Source organism: Nycticebus coucang, chromosome 8 (assembly GCF_027406575.1).
Source record: "Nycticebus coucang isolate mNycCou1 chromosome 8, mNycCou1.pri, whole genome shotgun sequence".
Classification (NCBI taxonomy): domain Eukaryota; kingdom Metazoa; phylum Chordata; class Mammalia; order Primates; family Lorisidae; genus Nycticebus; species Nycticebus coucang.
The window spans coordinates 90,147,733-90,169,698 of NC_069787.1; the positions used below are offsets into that span (position 1 = coordinate 90,147,733).

Genomic DNA, 21,966 nt, shown 5'->3' on the forward strand with positions numbered 1-21,966 from the left:
TCAATTACTCTCAAAAACTGCTGCTTCTTCCTTTGTGCCCTGTGGATCCAAGGCCCTGCCCTTATTGCTTCAACTTTCTGATTCTTTTGTCTTCCAACTCCCTGGACTTTTGCTCCACAGCAGCCAGATGATTTTAGCTCATGAGACAGAGCATCGCAAACCCTAAGATCTGCAGCTCATGGGCCTCTGTGAAGAGATGGTGTGGCAGAGTGGTTAAGGGCAAAGGCTCTCGAGCAGTGGTTCTCAATCTTCCTAATGCCGCGGCCCTTTAATACAGTTCCTGAGGGTGCGACCCACAGGTTGAGAACCGCTGCTCTAGAGCCAGAGTGCTTAGCTGGGTTCTCCCTGGTCTGCTGCTTCCTAGCTGTGCCATCTCTGGCAAGCAACTCTGTGCAAATTTCTCATAGGGCTGTTTTGAAGATTAAACAAATGAACTCTTCTCTCTCAGAAGAGATCTTACCTCTCTAGCATGTGAGACAGGCTTAGCAAGGAAAAGAGTGTGAAGGCGGTGAAGAGACATTTAAAAGACATTTGTTAAATAGCTCATGATGCAGACTTACCAATATTCTTCTGGATCTCTATGACAAAGTGATTCTGTGGATCCTGGCAGCTAAAGGTAAAAACTGGTCTTTCTCCAGATTTGATGGACAATATAGTTAGCTGTCTTCTAGAAATAATGATGTAACAGGGTTTTGCTGGCAGAGTCAAGGTCCCCAACTTTATGAGAACTGTAATGCTGCTTCCTTGTGGCACAGCAATCTCAAAAGCTTCTGAAAGAAGGAAGAAAAATGAAGTTAGCAGGATGATTGAGGTCTGTAGACTGCTGTGGTCCCCTCATTTCTTCAACTGGTTCAGAGAGGGTCCCCTCTGTGACACCTCTGTTCTTCCCCCTTGGTCTGAGAAGGGGGACGGTGCAAATTGATGGAGGTGACTTTAACAACAGGAAAGAACCAGGACGCTGCTGGCTGGGCATTAATGTGTGTCTCTCGTTTGAGGGATTAATTTTTCTAAAAATTGAAAACACTACGCTGCATGCCAGATGTCTTGAGCGGTGTGCTTTTGGGTATCCCATCTGAGCAGTATTAGAGCAACTACCACACCTTTTCTCGATGTGACTGTAGAAGAAAGCCTACACACAGAAAGCACCCATTTGTAGAGAGCCACATTTATCTGCAAAGAGCCACTGTCTCCTGCCCTGGATGTTTTATACATGTATGCCCAGAACAAATATCCAGCAGTGGGGGCTGGGAAGACAATTGCGGAAATTAGATAAACATACTGTGTCAAATTTGTAAAGTCAGAGCAAAACAATGCTACTACCTCAGACTGGAGTTCAGCAAAAACAGCTGAGCAAACACAGCCCAGCAAGTGAGAGGGCTTGGTGATTAAACAGTATGTGTACATATGTCAGGGTGGGGCCCTGGTTCACAGACAAGTCCCACCTCCCTCCCATTTGCTTTGCTTGATCCGTTTTTTTGGTGCTCTCAGAACAAGAAGGGACAGCGCTTTTCTCTACAGGAGCCCCTGCCCCTGCCCCAACTTGGGTCCTGACTATGGGGCTCAGGCAGCTGATGGTCTGGGAGCAGGGATGATGGGATGTTTGTTGGCAGGCGAGTGCTGTGGAGGAAACCCAGGGGCTCACATAGCCTCATGGGGCCAGAGGAGGTGCTTCTGCTGCCTGTGTTCCGGCACAAAAAGCTGGTCAGCACCTGGTACGATGTTTGTACGTGGAAGGGGGTAACTGAAGGAAGAGCAACGGAACCGGAGCTTTTCTTTGTTTCCTACCTATGCTTTTCCTACTCTTTTTAAAAATTTATTTTTCAAGCTAGGCATGGTGGCTCAGGCCTGCAATCCTAGCACTCTGGAAGGCTAAGGTGGGTTGACTGCTTGAGCTTAGTCGTTGGAGACCAGGCTGAGTAAGAGCGAGACCCCGTCTCTAAAAAATAGCCAGTTGTTGTGGTGGGCACCTGTAGTCTCAGCTACTTGGGAGGCCGAGGCAAGAGGATCGCTCAACCTTGAGAGTTTGAGGTTGCTGTGAGCTACGACACCACAGCATTCTACCCAGGGTGAGAAAGTGAGACTGTCTCAAAAAAAAAAAAAAGACAAAAAACTATTTTTAAGGCTCGGTGTCTGTGGCTCAAGTGGCTAAGGTGCCAGGCACATACACCTGAGCTGGTGGGTTCAAATCCAGCCTGGGCCCACCAAACAATAATGACAGCTGTAACCAAAATATAGCCGGGCGTTGTGGCAGGCACCTGTAGTTCCAGCTACTTGGGAGGCTGAGGCAGGAGAATCACTTAAGCCCAGGAGTTGGAGGTTGCTGTGAGCTGTGATGCTACCGCACTCTACCCAGGGCAACAGCTTGAGGCTCTGTCTCAAAAAAAAAAAAACTATTTATAAAAATGAACTTTATCAAGGTATAATTTACATGCATTAAAAAGGACCCATTCCTTTTAAAGTTTTGACAAATGTATACACCTATATAACACCACAATCAAAACATAAAAACATTTTCTTTTTTTTATAAAAACATTTTCATCACCTTCCAAAGTTCCCTTGGTGCGCCTTTGCAGTCAGCCTCCACCTCGGTCACTTAGCTTTGCCTGCTCTAAACCTTCACATACATGGAATCCTACCGCACGTGCTCTTTCATGCACGGCTTCTTTGGCTCAGCATGTTTGTGAGATGCATCCACACTGCTTCATGGAGTCTGCCTTTTTATTGCTGAGTTGTATTCCATGTCATCATCTGAATAGATCGTGATTTATCAAGACACCTGCTGAATGACAACTGAGTCCTTGTCTGTTTTTGATCAGCCAGGTGCTTTAGTTTTACCATGACCATCAGCCCGGATGCATTTCTCCTGCCAAGGCCAGAGAATGAGCACAGTGTTCTCACAGCTCAGCAGCTGTACGCAAGCAAATGTTTGCATTTTGGTCACCTTCATCTTGGGCTTCTCTCCCCCCCAGACACTCTGCTCCATCCCCACCCGACCCCCTGCCAGCCACTCTTTGGACAGTGTGGAAATGGATCCCCCAACCTGTGACAGGAACTGCACATATTTTCCCCAGTTTGTCACTTGCCCTTTGACCTCACTTAGATGTTTTTTCAGGTATGAACTTTACCCTCTTTGAGCCTCTGTTCTTTCACTTGTGAAACAAAGGGCTTATTCCCTGCCAACCCTGAGTCCACGATCCGTCAGTGTGGTCAGCTATGAAGCAACTTTGTAACTGTGCCCATTCCCAACTACTTCACAGTAGTGCCCAGGGTACAGGGGTATCATTATGGCCAGTTTTGTGACTTTTCTTTCTAGATGGCTTAGGCTTTCATTTCTGGAGCTTCTTATCTTAAAAATTCTTATCTCTCTGACCTCTGCTAGTCCTCCTCTCCACCTGGGTCACTGTGCTCGGGCTACAGGGCCTCGTTGCGTGAACACACCAACTTCATTTCCACATCAGGCTCTTTGTACAAGCTGCTTCCAATTCCTAAAGTGCTCCTTCTCTAGAGAAGCTGGTTCTTGTCGGTCATTCCAGTCTCAGCTCACAGGTCATATCCTCAGAGTGGCCTTGTGCTCCTTACATGCACCCCTGTCATCCTGTCCCCTGCTTACAGCCACCTCTGCCCTAGTCTCTGGCTGACAGCCCCGTCTCCTGTGATGGGAATGTGAGCCTATCTTTTTCAGCGCTAGCCCCAGGTCCTGGACAGAACCTGGTGCGCACGTGGAGGCAAGAAGTTCTGAGCCCCGAAACAGCTCCACGTAAGACAGGTCCTTTGTGCTTGTCTTTGCGGCATTTGGATTCTCACAGACACAACACCACTCCTATATCTCGGTTTGGGATAATCAATCTTGGTAGGACCCAGAGACTATGAGTCTTTTAGATAACAGCTTGAGAGAGAATACATTCTCTGAGGCAGATGTTTTATTTACTCAAATGCTTTGTCTTTAAGCAGCATGGCCATTTTGAATCTTCTGAGGCTAAGTGGTTCTCGAAGACATTAGATTAAAAATGAATCTAGGGCTCAGCGCCCCGTAGCACAGTGGTTACGGCACTGGCCACATACACTGGAGCAGGGGTCTTCAAACTTTTTAAACAGGGGGCCAGTTCACTGTCCCTCACACCGTTGGAGGGCCGGACTATAGTTTTTTTTTTTAAAAAAACTATGAACAAATTCCTATGCACACTGCACATATCTTATTTTGAAGTAAAAAAACAAAACAGGAACAAATACAATCACACCGCCGCATGTGGCCCGCGGGCCATAGTTTGAGGTCCCCTGCAGGATGGTGGCAGGTTCAAACCCACCTCGGGCCAGCTAGACTACAACAACTACAACCAAAAAATAGCCAGGAGTTGTGATGGGCGCCTGTAGTCCCAGCTACTTGGGAGGCTGACGCAAGAGAATTTCTTAAGCCCAAGAGTTTGAGGTTGCTGTGAGCTGTGATGCCAGCTGTATGAGATCAAATGTTTGCATTTTGGTGCAAAGATTCTAAAACAGCAAAAATTTAAATTTTTGACATAGTGTGACTCTGTCTCAAAAAAAAAAAAAAATAAATAAATAAAAATGAATCTAGGTCCATGGTCAGAAACCCAGTTGTCAGAAGTATATTTGAGCTGTATATTACAACTCTTGTGTTGTTTGTCTGAAATCTGAAACATGTCTTATCAGGTTATTTGTAAATAATTCTTGGAGTACCCAGTCTCCTTGGCAAGCTCTCCAGGGCCTCTCACCCTGGTCTCTAAGACAGGCTAATTCACCTGTTAAGCGAAGCTGCTGTCAGTTTTGGGTGGTTAGCTATGTTACCAATTTCCTTTTCATTCTCATTTCTCCTTCTGTCTACTTTTTAACCCTTTAGTCAAAGTGTTATTTAAACATTTCTGACTCTATGATGACGATTGTTATTTTAATTAAGTTAAGACACGAAGCAGATCAGTGGGTGGAGAAAGGAGGGAGTACCAAGGGGCCCAGCAGACTTTGCAGGATGAGGGACCTGTTCTGTATCTTTTCTGTGTGTGTGAGATAGGGTCTCCCTCTGTCACCCAGGCTGGAGTACAGTAGCATATGATCACTGCAGCCTCCAACTCCTGGACTCAAGTGGTCCTCATTCTCCCAAGTAGCTGGGACTTCGGACTATGCCTGGATAAATTTTTAATTATTTTTGTAGAGGCAAGATCTTGCTATGTTGCCGGGCTTGCCTCAAACTCCTGGCTTCAAGTGATCCTCCCACCTCAGCTTCCCAAAGTGCTGGGGTTACATGTGTAAGCAACTGCATCTGGCCAGTTCTGTATCTTGACTGCTGTGGTGATTACATGTTGTATACAAATGACAAAATTCATCAAATTGTAAGCTTCAAATTGATGATGTTTTAAAACATAAGTTATACTTTAAAGATAAAAAGAAAAAACTTAAGTGTTTAAAAGGTTATGTTTCCACACAAAGTAGGCACTTAAAAAACAGATAAAATAATAATTAAACCACAGTTAAAACATGGCTTAATAATATTTTAGAGTGGGCTTAGTTTCTGTCTGTGTATGTGTAATATTTTAAAATTTCTTTAGATTTATTATTTTTTTGAGACAGAGTCTCACTATGTCACCCTTGGTAGAGTGCCATGGCGTCACATCTCACGGCAACCTCAAACTCTTGGGCTTAAGGGATTCTCTTGCCTCAGCCTCCCAAGTAGCTGGGACTACAGGTGCCCGCCACAACACCTGGCTATTTAAATTAGATTTAGATAAGACCAAGGCTGATCTCACCAAACCTCTCCATCCACTTGATTTGTCTCTCCTACTTTCAGCCATCTCTCTTGCTTCAAATAATTCTGGGTATGTGACAATCTATTCCATTATTAATGACATCCAAAGAAAAATTTGAATTTTTGTTATTTTAGAATCTTTGCAATCATGTATTCATTCAACAAATTCTGGGTTTATAATCTCTTCTGGCTGGGCATGGTGGCTCACACCCGTAATCCCAGCACTTTGGGAAGCTAAGGCAGGAGGATTGCTTGAGCCCGGAAGTTTGAGACCACGCTGGGCAACACAGGGAAACTCCATCTCACAAAAAATAAAAAAATTAGATGAGCATGATAGTTTGCATCTGTAGTCCCAGCTATTTGGGGGACTGAAGTGGGAAGATCACTTGAGCACAGATGTTCATGTTCTTGTTTATAGTGAGCTATGATTGCACCACTGCACTCCAGCCTAGGTGACAAAGTGAGACACTGTCTCAAAAAACAAACAAACAGGGTGGCGCCTGTGGCTCAGCGGGTAGGGCGCCGGTCCCATATGCCGGAGGTGGCGGGTTCAAACCCAGCCCCGGCCAAATTAAAAAACAAACAAACAAACAAACAAACAAACAAACATATATACACACATTAATAAAAACAGAACATAAATTCAAAAGTAAAAAAAAGTCTGGGGTGGCGCCTGTGGCTCAAAGGAGTAGGGCACCAGCCCCATATGCTGGAGGTGGCGGGTCCAAATCCAGCCCTGGCCAAAAAAAAAAAAAGGCTATTTCAGGAATCACACTTGGTATAATTTAATGATAGAAACAGTCAGTGTCCCTGCCCTCAAGGACAGGGCCTTTAATAGCCTTGACTGGGGTCTTTCAAAAGGCCTACGGAGAACTTTAAAGAATGATAAAAATTTCCAAGCCCTAGTACGGCTAATATGAGACCTGGGGATCTGTTTTGGAAACACTTTTTTTTGGTGTATGGTAAGAGGAAGGGATTCCCTTTTTTTTTTCTTGAGACAGAGCCTCAAGCTGTCACCCTTGGTAGAGTGCCGTGGCATAACAGCTCACAGCAACCTCCAACTCCTGGGCTTAAGCGATTCTCCTGCCTCAGCCTCCCAAATAGCTGGGACTACAGACGCCCGCTACAACGCCAGGCTATTTTTTGGTTGCAGCCGTCAGTGTTATTTGGCGGGCCCGGGCTGGATTTGAATGCGCCAGCTCAGGTGTATGTGGCTGGCACCTTAGCCGCTTGAGCCACAGGCGCCAAGCCCACTTTTTTTTTTTTTCTTTATGGAGAGCCCACTGTCCCAACTATAAACAGTGAATATACCAGTCCTTCCTTCATGAATTACTAATGCTACCTCTGTTTATATTTTTATTTGGGGTCTAAATAACTCAGACTTTTATGAAACAAATTTTGCAAACAAGGAAGATGAAGCCTTATAAGATGGTATACTTGTAACATCTTACCACATTCTCTGCTCTGACTTTCAGACCAATCTAGCACGTTCTATCGTGGAGCATCATTTATATCTATTCTTCAGTATCCCAGACCAGAGAACTTGAGCTTGAGTAATCCCCAGCTGGATTTCAGCTCATAGGTCAGAGGAAACACCAAGCTAAAGACACTGTGCTCAGCAGAGCTGAATCTTACCTATCTTTGCAGAAGGAGACGATTTATATTACAGGCTGTTTTCACAACCAAGGAGACTTCACCAACATGACTGTCATTTTTAACTGTGCCCTCATTCTAAGTGATAAATAAATCAGCTGGAGGGGAGAGCAGGAGTGAGAAGATAGTGATTTGACCTTGAAATGTGGACTCTTTCCCTCCACAATTCTGCCATTCTACAGGCACTTACTTCACTATAATTAAAGCAGCAGAATGCCCTCCATGCTTGAGTAGAATAACTTATAAGCTCATTAGATCACAAAAGCTTTAAGTTAGAGAATGACATGTTGTTTGCACTTTCCTCCCCTCCCCTCACTGACCACCATTAATCAAACCTTGAAACTGGAAACACTAACACTGCGAGTGAAATCTCAGCCCACCCCGGCCGCACTCCCAAGCAGGCCTGGCGCATCTGGGCACTGGATAAACACACCAGTGGTTTAAAGAAAATGGATGGGTGTTTTCTTCTTCAACATCTCTTTTGTCTCCCTAGGAATTTGATATTTTACTGGTCTAATATTTCAGATGCTCTATTATCCAGGTTCCGAGAAACCCAGAAATGCTCCAGATTTTGAGGTCTTAAAGGCTGAAAGAAATTGGAGCTGACCTTTGCCGAAGCAGCGCGTGGGCTCCAGGCTTAGAGCCTTTGGGAGAGTTTGTGAGGCACCGGGCGTGGGCTCCTGAGTCATGACTCTCTCCTCCAGCTCGCAGGCTCTCCGACCTCTCCTTATTAGGACACATTGTAAGTTTCCGCCTCACTAGCGCCTTCTCAAGTGGGAATTTCCAATTGTTTTAATCACCATTCATTATTCACCATTCATTAATCACCACATCACAGATGGCTCTGTTATTTCTTCTCTTTGCCATCCGATTTCTTTGCAATTCTCCATTATAGCAAGGGAAACAAATGCAAGGAAGGGGATTCCACCAGGAAAACACCACGGAAGTCATTTTCTTCCAGATTCCTCAAATACAGTCCAAAAAAGACTGACAAATGCAATTTAAACATTTTTTAGACGAGTTGGAACCAGTTGCCTCAGTTCTGGGTGTGGCTTCCCGGGGGCTCAGCTTCCATTCACTCTCTCTGCCCAAGGAAGATGGACCCAGCAGCTCCCAGCCAGGCCGGGGCTCAGCCCAGGTACCAGGAGACACACATTAAGATGCGTGGTGCCCTGAAGGGACACCCAAGACACTGAGGGAGACAGACGCAGAAACCAAGAAGTATAATTGTGAATCCATGGGGCTCATCACTCGCGGTTTGTGTGGGAGTCAGGTTCCAAAGCAGCTCACAAAAGGAAAATCGCCAAGGCCAAAATGGTCCTGTCCTCGCTTGGGAAGAGGCCACATTGCTGACCAACATCCCACTGTCAGCAAGTCCACCCGCTGGTGCTTCTTCCAGCCGTGGAGCTCAGATGCCTGCTTCTCAGTGGAACACCAGGTGAAGCACTGATTTGCTTTTAGCGGCAGATACGCCAAATACGTTTCATTAAACTGTGGATGCTCATACCATGAGAGCCCCAGGAAGTGACACCAGCAGAATAGATGATGATTTGCTCCCTACTTCACATCCACCCGAGCAGACACTGGCACCATTTGAATCATTTCTCCCCACCTTAACTCCCTACTGGGAGCCATTGTTGAATTCACATAAATTGGATGTACATTTCCCTGGCTGTCAGCTCCCCAGACCCTGCCAGATAGCCACTGAAGGCATCAGCAAAGTTCAAGGTACTCTGAAGACACCAACTGCTGTTGGCAGTCAGGTTGGTTGTCGGCTGTCAACCAACTGCGGGTGAAGGTCAAGGAAGACTTTACAGAGGAGGCACAGCTTTACGTGGGTCTTGACAAATGGACAGGAGTTTGCCAAGCAGGGAAAGTGAGATGAGTGGAAGGAATAGAAGGTGCGAAGGCACCAAGGTGTGAAAATCATAGACTTTAAGGAGCTTGGTTTGGGTGAGTAGAGGAGGCTGGAGAAGGGGTGAGGGCTTGGTTGCTGGACACGGCCTCTGGGTTTCATGTGTTGGAACAGCACCCCTCGCAGCTCTGCATAGTGGTTAAGAGTGTGGAAGCGAGAGTCAGACTGCCTAGGGTTGATTCCTGGCTCTACCACTTACCAGCTCTGTCTCCTTGGGCCTCTCCTTAGCTTCTCTGTGTCTCACTTCCCTCGTCTGAAAGTGGGGATAATAATGGAATTCATGTAAGGCCTAAATGAGTTAATACCTACTATGTATAAAGTGCCTAGAACAGTACCAGGCAGCCAATCAAAATTACCTGTCATTATCGTTGATGTTATTAATGATAGCATATGACAACCACTAGTAGTCATATGTGCACCGCTGAAGGGTGCTAGGCAGATGACAATAACATCAGCTTGGCCCTGAGTCTAAAGTCTTGGGCCATGGCTGGCTAGGTGGGGATCGGGTTAGGCAGGCAAGGTGACTAGGGGCAAACTGTAAGAAACTTCATTCTCAGGGCTGTGCAAGTTTGAGTGCCTCCTTAAGTTTTGCACACCTCACCTGCTCACTGGCTATTAAGGCTCTTCTGTATGTGTAGACTCATGTGATTCCACCATCCCACTAAGACTCAGAGAAGTGACCTCACTTCTCTAAGTCTGCTGAGCTCAGGAGGCAGCAGAGACATTCTGGCTCAACCTGAGTATCCCTACACTCTCCACCCCACCCCCCAGGTACCACACTGCACCAGCCTCATGGCTGCCAAGGCTGGTCAAGCCACCCAGCAGAAGCAGAGGAATGGCTTCTATTCTTATTAAGTGAATGGAAGTGTCAGCTGACACCAAGGGATTGGCGTCACCACCACCATAGCTCATTTTAACAGGGCCTGCTGTGGGGAAGGGATGCCAGACTGTCACAACACCAAACTTGGAGTCTTATTAATCCTGAGGACCCAAAGCAGTGGAGGGACAACTGGTTTAGTTGTCCTAAATTCATCTGTCATTGGCTTGGCCAGGCCAGGTCAGGCCCATCTACAGATTGGTAAACTGAAGTGTCACCAACAACAGAAAGACGAGTCATCTGCCTGCTTGGAAATAATTTCCACAAGAAAGAACTAAAAGGCAAGTTGCCATTTCAAGGGCTGATCGGTCTCTCTTGAATGATAGAATCATTCAATCTTGAGCTTTTGGAATCCAGACTCCAGATCTGCTTAAATAACAACAAATATTTAGTGACTGGTTAATATCAGCCAGACTTCATGTTTACATTTGATAAATATTTGTAAATCCTCACAACCACTCCATAGAGTCAGGGCTAACATTAACCCCCATTTTACAGACAACAAAACTGAGGCTCAGACAGTTAAGTAACTTGCTCAGGCACATATGATTAGTAAGAGGTAGGGACAGGTTTTATGCTCTAGCAGTCTGACACTGGGGCCACGGGCATAACAAATGAGCATTCAGCAGTTAGCCCTGCCCAAAGAATTCCACTACCAAGAACTTTTTGATGATGATGGTTTTTTTCTCACCACCAGAGTTAATCAAGATGGAAAAAAAACATTTCCAAGCTGCTGCCTCTCCAGGAAAGCCCCAGTATATCAAAAGGAAAAGATGTTTTTTTTAAATGGTCCAGTGGGCACCCTGCATTACCGCAAATCCTTCTTTTCAAAGTAATTTGAATTTAAACTTTAAGATTTTTTTTTTTTTTTTTTTTTGAGGCAGAGTCTCACTTTGTCACTCTTGGTAGAGTGCTGTGGCATCATAGTTCACAGCAATGTCAAACTCTTGGGCTCAAGCAATTCTCTTGCCTCAGCCTCCAAGTAGCTGGGGCTATAGGTGCCTGCCACAATGCCCAGCTATTTTTAGAGACCGGGTCTTGCTCTGGCTCAGGCTGATCTTGAACTCCTGAGCTCAGGCAGTCTACCGGCCTTGGCCTCCCAGAGTGCTAGGATTATAGGCATGAGCCACCTCGTCCAGCCTTCAAACTTTAAGATTTATTTCACTGGAATTCTAAGTGTTTAGGGTGTGGCTATTCTTTGGTGTATTTTCTTTTTGGCAGTGGCCAGGTGTCAAGTTCTAAGACAAAGGAAATTGGCAGGGTTCAGCTACTGAGGGCTCCACAGCTTCATAAGGTCCACCAGGGGGCTTGTGGGCATGGGAGGTTAATGTGGTCAAGTTGGTGGCAAAAGAAAAGCAGTTATGATTCTAGAACAAAGCATTTTCTGGGAATGAAAAAATGGGGCTCAGTCTTGGCAGAAAAGCATCCTACAGAAGCCATGGCCTGCAGGGCTCGCTTCTCTAGACCACTGGGAGAAATAGGACCCAAGTTTGAGTCTATCAACCAGGCTTCTGGTCTGGCTTGGCGGAAAATGCTTCTTCTTGGAGAAGAGACACCCCCCCCCACCCCGCCCACAGGTCTTTCTAGGTATCTAAGCAGGGAAGCTGCTTATCCATTGGTTTAGAAGTCAAAGAGGTCGCCCCCCTACCATGGGTCCCATAGTATTCCAGGGCTGGCCTGGGAAACAGCAGCCTGTCCGGCAGCAGGGCCAATGTCATGGTTTTCCTTTGAAGAAAAAGGGATGAAGAGTGATGCTGTCTATCAGGCATCCCTAGAAAGAAGTCGGTGCGATGTATGGCACAGGGCAAGCTGGAATAATGCCTCGGGCTTCCCTCGGAGGTCTGGAGGAAGGTGGGTGGCAAGGTAGACGACCATCCCATTCCCGAGCCCCAACGGCAGGGCCACCTCCCTGCTGGAGCTGCAAGAGGCCATTCCATCATTGCAGCCTCACAGCTCCCCATTCTAAACCTACACTCTAAACACTGCAACGATCAGCAGACACCCAGGAAGGACTGGACAGAGGCATAGCTATACATAGAAGGCCCAGGGAATGACCAAGAGCAGACTCCCACATGGGACCTCCTGGGCGGTCAGGGCAGGGAAGAAGGCCCCAGGGAGTGGGCCAGGAGTGTGCAGGGAGGAGTGGGAAGTGCAAAGACAAGCTGGTGTGAACACGCTGATGATGGCTGACTTGGGCCACATCACTCAAGGTGATTTTGCCTCAGGTTCCTACCCCCTTAGTGCAAGGGACGCACAGTTCCCTGTCAAATAGTTTACCTAGCACTTAGAATGATTATAGAGACAGTAAAATAAAGTTCAAATAGCAAGGTTAAAAAGAACCGATGTGCATGCCTAGTCAATCTGACTTGTTGGAACAGTTTAGAAAACGGGGCTGTTGTGTACAGGCAGTCCCAGAGCTACAGACATCTGACTTACATACAGCTTAGACTCACGAACAGAGGCTACTTCAGGGAACAGGTAAATGTGCCTTTTCCAACTTACATACAAATTCAACCTAAGAACCTATTTCATTTGTAACTCGGGGTCTACCTGTACATATATTCACTCCCTACTCTTTTTGGGACAGTCTTGCTCTGTCACCAGTCTACAGTGCTGTGGCATCAATCTAGCACGTAGCAATCTCAAACTCCTGGGCCCAAGTGATCCTCCTGCCTCAGCCTTCCAAGCAGCTGAGACCATAGGAGCCTGTCACCATGCCCTACTAACTTTCTCTATTTTTAGTAGAAATAAGGTTTCAGTTTTGCTCAGGCTGGTATTAAACTTCTGAGCTCAAGCAATTCTCCCGCCTTGGCCTCCCAGAGTGAGTCAGCATGCCTGGCCCCTACTCTTTTCTTAATTTCCAAACTTTTTAGGAAAGAAAATTATATGCAATGACACAACTTATTTCTAAAGTAACTGACTTTAGAAACACTGACCCCAAAAGTGATGCTAGCCATCAACTGTCTGCAGAGCTTTTGCTTTGAATCTTTTTCCTAAAGTGGTGATGGGTTTGCATGCAACCATCCAAATCCTCCTGTTGTATTTTTCCCTTTTGTGGTCAAAGACACACACCATGTTAGATCTCTATGTCAGACACCATGACTAGGCTGTGGCCTTGTTTGGGCCACAGTCTGCAGCAAACAGACACATCTGTGTATAAACCCCTCTGGGACTCAAGCCGTTTTAAGGCTTCTTGCTAGCCTCAAACTTGGACTTTAACTCCAGATTGAATCAAAGTGCGATAGATGGAGAAATGATTTCAAACCGGGCCACAGAGGTAAGAAAGGTGCATAATAACAGACCACGAACATGGGAATTGCAGAATTAAACAACAACTATAACTCAGTTTATGACCACTGTAAATAATTCATGGCGATATGCTAAAATGTCACAGGGCTACTTTAAATCACATTAACATTTTATGAAATGTTAAAAAGATTCGTTTTGTTAGACCTTGAAGTGTGAGGCACAACAACCATGAAAGTCACTGAGGGTTGTGAGGATGGATGGGGAGATGAGAAGTGGATTCAAAAGCCCATTTGTATGTATGCTCAGGCACATACACAGACAAAGGCCCTTAGTTCCCCTTTCCCACCTGCTAAATGCTTCCAAGTTACCGAAGTCATGGTTTCTTTTGTTTCCTACCCCTGGACTTGATTCCAACGGCCTAATTTTGCCATCAGAGATTAAATACTTATTTATCTTCTTCTGATAAAAAGTCAGCAGGGTGATGGTTAAACAAGACTCCACACACAAAAGGGTACGTGTTGTATAATTCCAGTTATATCAAGTTCAAGATGACAAAGTCAACCAATGTATGCTTGTAGAAGTCAGAAAAGTGAACCTGGAGAGGGAGCAGGTATTGACGGAGACGGGGCAAGAGAGAAACTGCCACAGGGCTGGAATGTTCCAAATCTTGATAGTGGCAAGACTCACCCCCACACACTAACATATGTATGTACATATATGAAATTTATCAAGTAATACACTTAAGACTTGTGCATTTGATTGTATATCTCAATAAAGAAATTTTTAAAACTTAGACCATTATTCGAAACTTTCCCTGATGATTGAGAAGCTTGACTGTCCCTCTGGCTCTATGAACACATGCCTCCCACTTCTAAGTCCCTCTTGTGCCTACACAGTGCTGGGCATGAAGTCTCATCCATAAAGTCCTCTGTCCTCAAGGTACTTGGTTCTTGCGGAACTTCAGGGTTCTTGCTACCATGAATTGCTCTTTGCACAACTCTGAAGATGGAGTAGAAAAATGTGCTGGCTTCTGATGAAATGGCCCTACCTTGTGATCTGAACCCTAGGTGCAGTGGCCAGGCTGGGGGGAAGGTGGCTCACGTTTGTTGTCCCTGGGCCTGATGAGAGAAGGCGCCTCCAGTGTGTCAAGGCCTCCTTAGCAGGGACAAATTCTAGCATAGAATCCAAAGCAATAATCACTTCTTGGCCTTTTGGCTAAGATCAAGTGTAGGTTCCAATGCAATAATACTTTTACAAAGCAAACCCCACAATTATAAGGTATGTTTCACCTTTTTTTGGAAAAAAATAATTTTTTATTGTGGTTTAAAAAATCCCAAATCAGTTAAAAAAAGGGGGGGAGGGGAAGAACACCCACAAATAAGCACTGCAAACACTTCTTGACTATGATAAAATATGCATGAGTAAACTTTATCGTTTTAGCCATTTTTAACTGTAGAGTTCAGTAGCATTAAGCACATTCGCACTATTGTGTAACCATGACCATTATCCATCTCCAGAAGGTGTTCATGAAACTGTCCCCACAGCCCCGGCAGCCACCATTCTACTTTGTCTCTATGGATTTGACTGCTCATACAAATGGATCAAATTGTATTTGACCTTTCGTGTCTGGTTTATTTCATTTAGCATAATGGTAGACAAGAATTAATTATTAATTTGAATAACAACTCAAAATTGACCAAAACTACATAGACTCAAATTCATACATATACACAGTAATCCCTTGGATGGGGCTGGGGGAGGTGAGGGGAAACTGTTCTTTAAACAAAATGATATCGATAACTAGAAAACTCTTATTTATTTTTGAGACCAAGTCTTACTCTGTTGTCCTCGGTAGAGTGCTGTGCTGTTATAGCTCACAGCAACCTCAACTCCTGGGTTCAAGTGACCCTCGTGCCTCAGCCTCCTGAGTAGCTGGGACTACAGGGATATAGCACCGCGACTGGATAGTTTTTTCTATTTTTAGTAGAATGGGGGTCTCATTTTTGCTCGGGCTGGCCTAGAACTCCTGAGCTCAAGCAATCCACCTGCTAGGGCTTCCCAGATTGCTAGGATTACAGCCTTGATCCACTGCGCCCAGCCTACAAAACTTTTTGATGGCAAAAGGTTATGAGAAATAAGAAGGAGCATTTCCCCGATAAGTTAAAGCTGGTCAGAGACCTCTCTGGGCTGCTCGTTACATCACTGAGCAAGCGACACTGCTGGGGACAGGCCTGCAAAAGACATTCTGACAGTGCTGTATTCTTTTGTAGTTAGGAGCAACATAAAATTTCCTACTTACCTAAACATAAGCCATGGGCTGGTTAAACTAAGTTTGGTTTAAAAAGGGCTTTACAGAAGGTCTATCAGCTTATTTTTACCTTATCATTCTTTGCTCCTCAAAGACTAGCGCTAAAGATGGGGTGGTTGGCGGCAAGGAAGCTCTCTGTCACCAAAGCTGGGCTCTGGTTTACTCAGTCTATAGCTTTGAAAACTTGCTTCTGAGAGAGAACAGGAGGTGGCAGGAGAGGAGGTTCTGTTAAGATGGAGACCTATTCTGGACTCCATCACTCCAACTGATATGAGTACACTCCTGGCCTCAAGTGCCCCATCACTTCAGTCACCTGCCTGGGCCACGGTGGATATTCTGCCTTACCTTTCTGAACCCCATGTTTCTCATCTGCAACATACGGCTAAAAAGGCCAACTGTGCAGGGCTTTTATAAGTATTGGGATGAGAAGATTTGTGCACAGCTGGGCACATGGTAGGCCCTCAACCAGTGAGAGCCACGATCATTACCACTCCCACAGAAGGGACAGAGCCCTGAACCACTGAGCTTTGGGGTGGACAGAATTCTAGGAAGACCTCCATGACCTGTACCCTGGTATAATCTCTTGCCTTGGAGTGCAGGAGGGACTGAATATGATGGAGTATCACCAGCTCAACTGGCTTAAGCTGACATGAAGCGAGACTGACCTGCGTGAGTCTGGCCTAATTAGTGAACTCTTAAAAGAGACTGGGCTTCTCCTGGGATAAGAAAGCCAACATGTGAAAGGAATTCAATATGAAGGATTCTCTGTGGCTGGTTTGAAAGATGGAGGGGTCCACATGGCAAGGATGCAAGTGTTCTCTAAGAGCAGGGGGCAGTCTTGGTTGACAGCCAGCAAGGAAAGGGGAACCTCAGACCTGCACCCACAGGAACTGAGTTCTGCCACAACCATTGCACGTAGAAGAAGACCACAGCTCTGAAGAGAAAGCAGCCTGGTGAACATCTTGATTTTAGCCTTTTGAGACCCTGAGCAGAGAACTTATCTTTGCCATCTGTATCTGGACTTCTGACCTGAAGAACTGTGAGCTAGTAAATGGGTGCTGTTTTCAGCCACCAAGTTTGTGGCCATCTGTTATGCAGCAATGGAAACCAATACAGAGCTCATGGAAACACGGACTGTTTTGTAGCACCTGCTGAGCTGTTCACTAAAAGACGTCTGGACAAGTAACGAGGTGTTGTTTGGGATGCTCCAGCTCCCCATCTGAGCTGAGTTACCATTACGGAAGGTGTCACGTAAATGAGGCCAGGCTTTATGGAAATGTGGCATCGTGAGGATGTCTAAATCATTGTATTTACTGTAAAACTTCAGTGTCCAGGTGCTGGAAGGTGATAGGGAGGGAAGCAAGTGGGTCAAAGGGGAGGCGATGCTGTGGCCAGGAGCACTCATGGCTGGTTGTCTACAGGCTAAGCAAGAGCCCTTGATGAAAATGAGGAATCAGGGAGTAATCCACTAGGGTGCCTGGCTTTAAGGTCCAGAGTCCAGAAGAGGTGAGCTGTGTGTGGGCTGGCTGAGACTGAGGGCTGTGGGAAAGGGCATCTGATGGCAATAACTCAGCAGCCCCCATTGGTTTGGCATCTGCCACATCTTGGGCACTTGTACGCACTTCTTTTAGGTAAATTGCTAAAATTCACAGCAGGGAGGATACACAGCTGAGCTTCAAACCCAGCACTACCTGACTCCAAAGCCCAGGCATCTTCTGCTACTCCATATGGCCCCTCTCCTGGTCACAGACTGCTGGGTGGCCTGGGCTCAAGTGTTTAACCTGAATCCCAGGTAGAGAGGGGTGGTGATCGGAGTTTCATTTCAGCCTGTACCTTTCAGCACCAGCAACATGGAGAGAAGATCTGACCTTCAACACCGTGAAGCTGATGATCCACCCTGCCCTTGACCCCCATGAGGAGGCTCCCGTGGGCACAGATGTTCTGTAGGTAGGAAGGAGGCTATCCATGCAGGCGAGACCCCCCACACACACACACACATGGGCCCCTCCTTTGGCCTGTGACCTTGCCTTTCAGTCCCCTAAACTCTTCGTCACTAATAACAAGTCCTGGGCAGGCAGGAATGGCACCTGCCCTTCCTATCTCTGACAGACTCACCACCTCCGGCTCTGCCTTTGCTCCGGGTACTTAGCAGCAACCTCTATTCTGCTTTTCCTCTGTATGATGGATGACCACTAGCTGAACCACCCCTGCTCCTTCCTTGCTGCACTGGAGGACAGACTGCAGCACCTACCTAGGCTGCGAGGTCGTGATAGCAGTGGCCATTTGGGGTGTCAAATGAGGGAGGGGTGAAACTGGCCTTTTGGAGGCTTTACATCTACCTGCTTCTTACCTGCAGAGGCCAAGCTCTTAATAACGTTAAGGGGACCTGACTGGAGAATGTGGCTGTATCACTATCCCAGGGCCCAGGGCAGCCAATTGGGAATATGTTGCCCTGCTTTAGGGATTAGGGATTGGCGTCTTTTCTGTTGTTGTGTCCAGCAATCTTTAACGGGCAGGCACACAGCCTTACATGGGGATTAAGCTTTTGAATGAAGCCTTTGTAAATGACCTTGGGCCAGGTCAGTAAAGCAATTCCTCAGGCACACCAGGCAAACATTATCACCAGTTTTTGTGTGTTCTTCCAGAGCTAGTCTATGAATATGTAAGTATCTATCTATATACCACCCCATTTTATTTTATTATTTTATTTTGCCAAAAGGTTGCATGCTATACCTACTGTTCTGAAACTGTGTTATTCAAGCCATAATATATCTTGGGGGTTACTCCACATCAGTTTACAAAACAGCTAACCTCATGCTTTTAAATGGCTGCCTCGTATTCCCTTGTTTGGATGAAGCATAATTATCTAGGCAGCTTCTAATGAGGACATTTGAGCTGTTTCTTGTCTCCAGCTACCAGGACAAGGAGGAGAAGATGCTTACCCCCACTGTTTTGAGGAGGTCAGAACTTGCCCCAGACAGATTTAGCCCAAGGCTGAAGAGTCAGATAAGACTGTCAGCAACTTCCAGGCCAGTTCTGGAGTAATTCCCTATCTCTCAGCAGGGATTAAAGGCCGGTGGCCAGGCTCCACTTCACAGAGCTCTAGCTCTGGTTTCACAGACTGGCACATTCAGCCCAGTCTCAGATTATGACACCTAGTCACAAGGACAGCTGTAATCCGCAGAAGCCCACTGCAGCATTCTCAGCCACGTCTCAAGTGTAACTGGGCATGACATCTAAATTGTAGAAAACTGGTCTGGTCAGCTCTTGGCTAACAGGAAATTCATGAGCTCATAGGTACTCACTCATAAATGATGTCAAAACCTTGCTCTACTGCCTTCGAGAACAATTTTGGACAGCTATTTACCCAGCAGATCCACTTCTAGGAATTCTCCCCACAGATATCCTCACACATGCCCCAAGGTGACGGTACTGGGATAATAACTGAAGTAAGCCTGAAGGTAGCAAAAGCCTGAAAGCAACTTCAACATCTCCCAAAAGGGGCCTGGTTACACAAACTGTAACCGCCTACAATTTTGATTCAAGTTGTCTGCTTATTGAAAATCTAAATGTTCTTCTTGGGCCCATTCAAACGACCAAAGTGTTTTAGTTCATTTTGTATTGCTGTAAAGACTGGGTAATTTATAAAGAAAAGAAGTTTATTAGCTCACAGTTCTGCTGGCTGGAAGATTCAAGATTGGGCATCTGGTGAGGGGCTCAGGCAGCCTTCACTCACTGCGGAAGACAAAGGGAAGCCGGAGTGTGCAGATCACGAGGCAAGAGAGGAAGAGACAGACAGAGAGAGAGAGAGGTGTGCTGGGCTCTTTAACAGCTAGCTGTTGCGGCGCTAAGAGAGTGAGAACTCACTCATCTCAGAGGGCTCTACCCACACTCACTCATCTCAGAGGGCTCTACCCACATGACCCAAATACCTCCCACTAGGCCCCACCTCTAACACTGGGGATTCAATTTCAACATGAGATTTGGCAGGGACAAATATCCAGACTATAGCACAAGTCATAACAATTCTCATGAACTGAGGAATCCACTTTAGGGCAGATGAGTGCACACACCACTTCATTCAGACCTATGGCCAGCCCCGGGGTCCTGCTGTCCCTATGTTGTCCCTCCCTAAGGACACTGAGTCTTAGGGAGCTTAGGCAATTTGTCCAAATCACCTAGTTAATAAGTAGTAGAGTCAGGATTTGAACCAGGCTTTGCCCCACTGCAAAGCTTATGAGGTTGTTTTCAAAAAGTGAGAAGGCAACTGTGGACCCAGCGAGGTCTTCCATTTCTCCGCCTTCTCCCTCTGTCCATTTTCACCTGGGAATCTGTGCTCTTTGGGATGCACAGTCTGAGGGAATGGGAAATACGGCAGTGAGCAAGAACCCAGACACAAACAGCGACTGAGGCTGGGGTGTGCAGCCTGGGAGGTGTGCCAAGGCCCAGATCCAGCAGACCTGTCAGCGGGGCAGTCGTGAGGACAGCCCTCCACCACAGGCTGACCACCACACACAGTGTCCCAGCACCCCAGGGCTCTGGCACAGCAGGGGTCTCCGCCATGCGGCAGCTTGACAACTTCCCCCTCTGTGATGCTTCGCCCTTGGTGTGCACCTCTCCGCTGTGGCCGGTGGCCACTCTGCACAGGAGTGGAGCATCTGTCCAGGCCCAGGAGGTGTCCCGAGCCTGTCACACTCAGGGCTTTATCTCACCACGGTTGCATACTCTGTGATGCCCTGGTCCCTGCTCACTAAGTGTTTATAATTAGTTGTAATTAGTATAATTGTATTTAATGTTGTTTTGGCCAAACATCCTTATTTGAAATACACTGATGTTCCTGCCTCCAGGTCAGTAACAGAAGATAAAGTATCTGCTTCGATGAAAATGCCCTGTGCCTGGACACAGATCATCCTCACTGAGCTCTCAGCTGAACCACACACTGTCAAGAACTGCAGAAGCCTTCTCAGGGCTGCAAGGATTTTGATGCATGGCAGATGGCCAAGCGAGTAGGCAGATCCCAAAATAAAAACAAAAGCCCAATTTCAACTCCATGTAACCTTTAAACTCAAAAAGTTGCTGGAACCCTTATTTCTAGAGACTGTATCTGTCCTCACAGGCAAAGGCAGCAGATTGTCACCTCATACATTCTTACAGAAATGGCACATTTCACCCAGAATGCTTTGATCTTCTGTCACTGAGGGTAGAGTGCTGGCACTTCATTTAAAACTTAGAGAAAGATACACCATCTGGGCTCATGGAAGTCTTAATTTTCTTTTCTGAGACATTCCCCAATTTATTACTTGAGGTTAACAACGCCCTGAGAGGAGGCATTTACTGGCCTTGCAGTCCTGTTACCGAGCTAAGTTCTAGCCGGCAGAATGGACGGCTGTTAACAAGAGGACAGCTCATCCCTTGCACAGTAGGACAAACCAGGCTTTCAGTGGTTCCCTTGGTGTGGGCTCCACTGAGGAGAGAATCGAGAAGTACAGACTATTTTTTAAGTACAATAATTGAAGAAAGAACTTTTAACTTCATCAAAGTTTGTGAAGTGAATGTCTAAGAGCAAACTCTGATTTTCTAGTATCCAACCACAGATTCAGCATCTTTTTTTTTTTTTTTTTGTAGAGACGGAGTCTCACTTAATGGCCCTCCGTAGAGTGCCGTGGCCTCACCCAGCTCACAGCAACCTCCAACTCCTGGGCTTAAGCGATTCTCTTGCCTCAGCCTCCTGAGTAGCTGGGACTACAGGTGCCCACCACAACACCTGACTAATTTTATTTCTTGTAGAGACAGAGTCTTGCTATGTTGTCCAAGCTAGTCTAGAACTCAGCCTCAAGCAATCCTCCCAAAGTGCTGGGATTACAGGCATGAGCCACCGCCATAGATCTGCCATGAGTTTAAACCAGCTCATAAGACATTAGGGCTAGAGCTTTCCTTAGTGTGGCCCATGCCCCTAAATTAAAAATTGGAAAAGTGAGGCCTAAAGAAGGAACTTTTCCCAAGTCATAAAACTGTTCACAAGAAGTGAAGTTAGAACCACATTTCCTGATTCTTAGGTCCAGTGCTGTTATTACTCTGCCTGCTTTTGAGAACTGGACGTTGCCAGCTTCTTCCTGGGCACCTGACTAGACTACACTCTCCAGCTTCCTTTCCAGCTGGGCAGGGCCGTACCTCTGAGCATTAGCAGAAGAAATGGCAGCAGAGGTGAT

The 21,966-nt window shown here is 46.3% G+C and overlaps 1 protein-coding gene across 4 annotated transcripts in view; it reads right to left on the minus strand.

Moving 5' to 3' along the window:
• The window catches only part of CDCP1 (CUB domain containing protein 1), a 58,461-nt gene that overhangs the window by 29,945 nt on the left and 6,550 nt on the right, over nucleotides 1-21,966 (minus strand). Inside the window, exons 1-2 of one of the 4 annotated variants that reach the window (XM_053599413.1) lie at nucleotides 19,429-19,463; nucleotides 561-770 (exon numbers count right to left, since the gene is read on the minus strand). Coding sequence is in view for 2 of the 4 variants with exons in the window: in XM_053599411.1 (XP_053455386.1) it covers nucleotides 561-770 (210 nt within the window). In the remaining 2 variants the exon portion in view is untranslated. Of the gene's footprint in view, nucleotides 1-560; nucleotides 771-2,542; nucleotides 2,573-19,428; nucleotides 19,464-21,966 lie in introns of those variants that run through there. The other 3 variants (XM_053599414.1, XM_053599412.1, XM_053599411.1) reach the window with 3 other exon arrangements.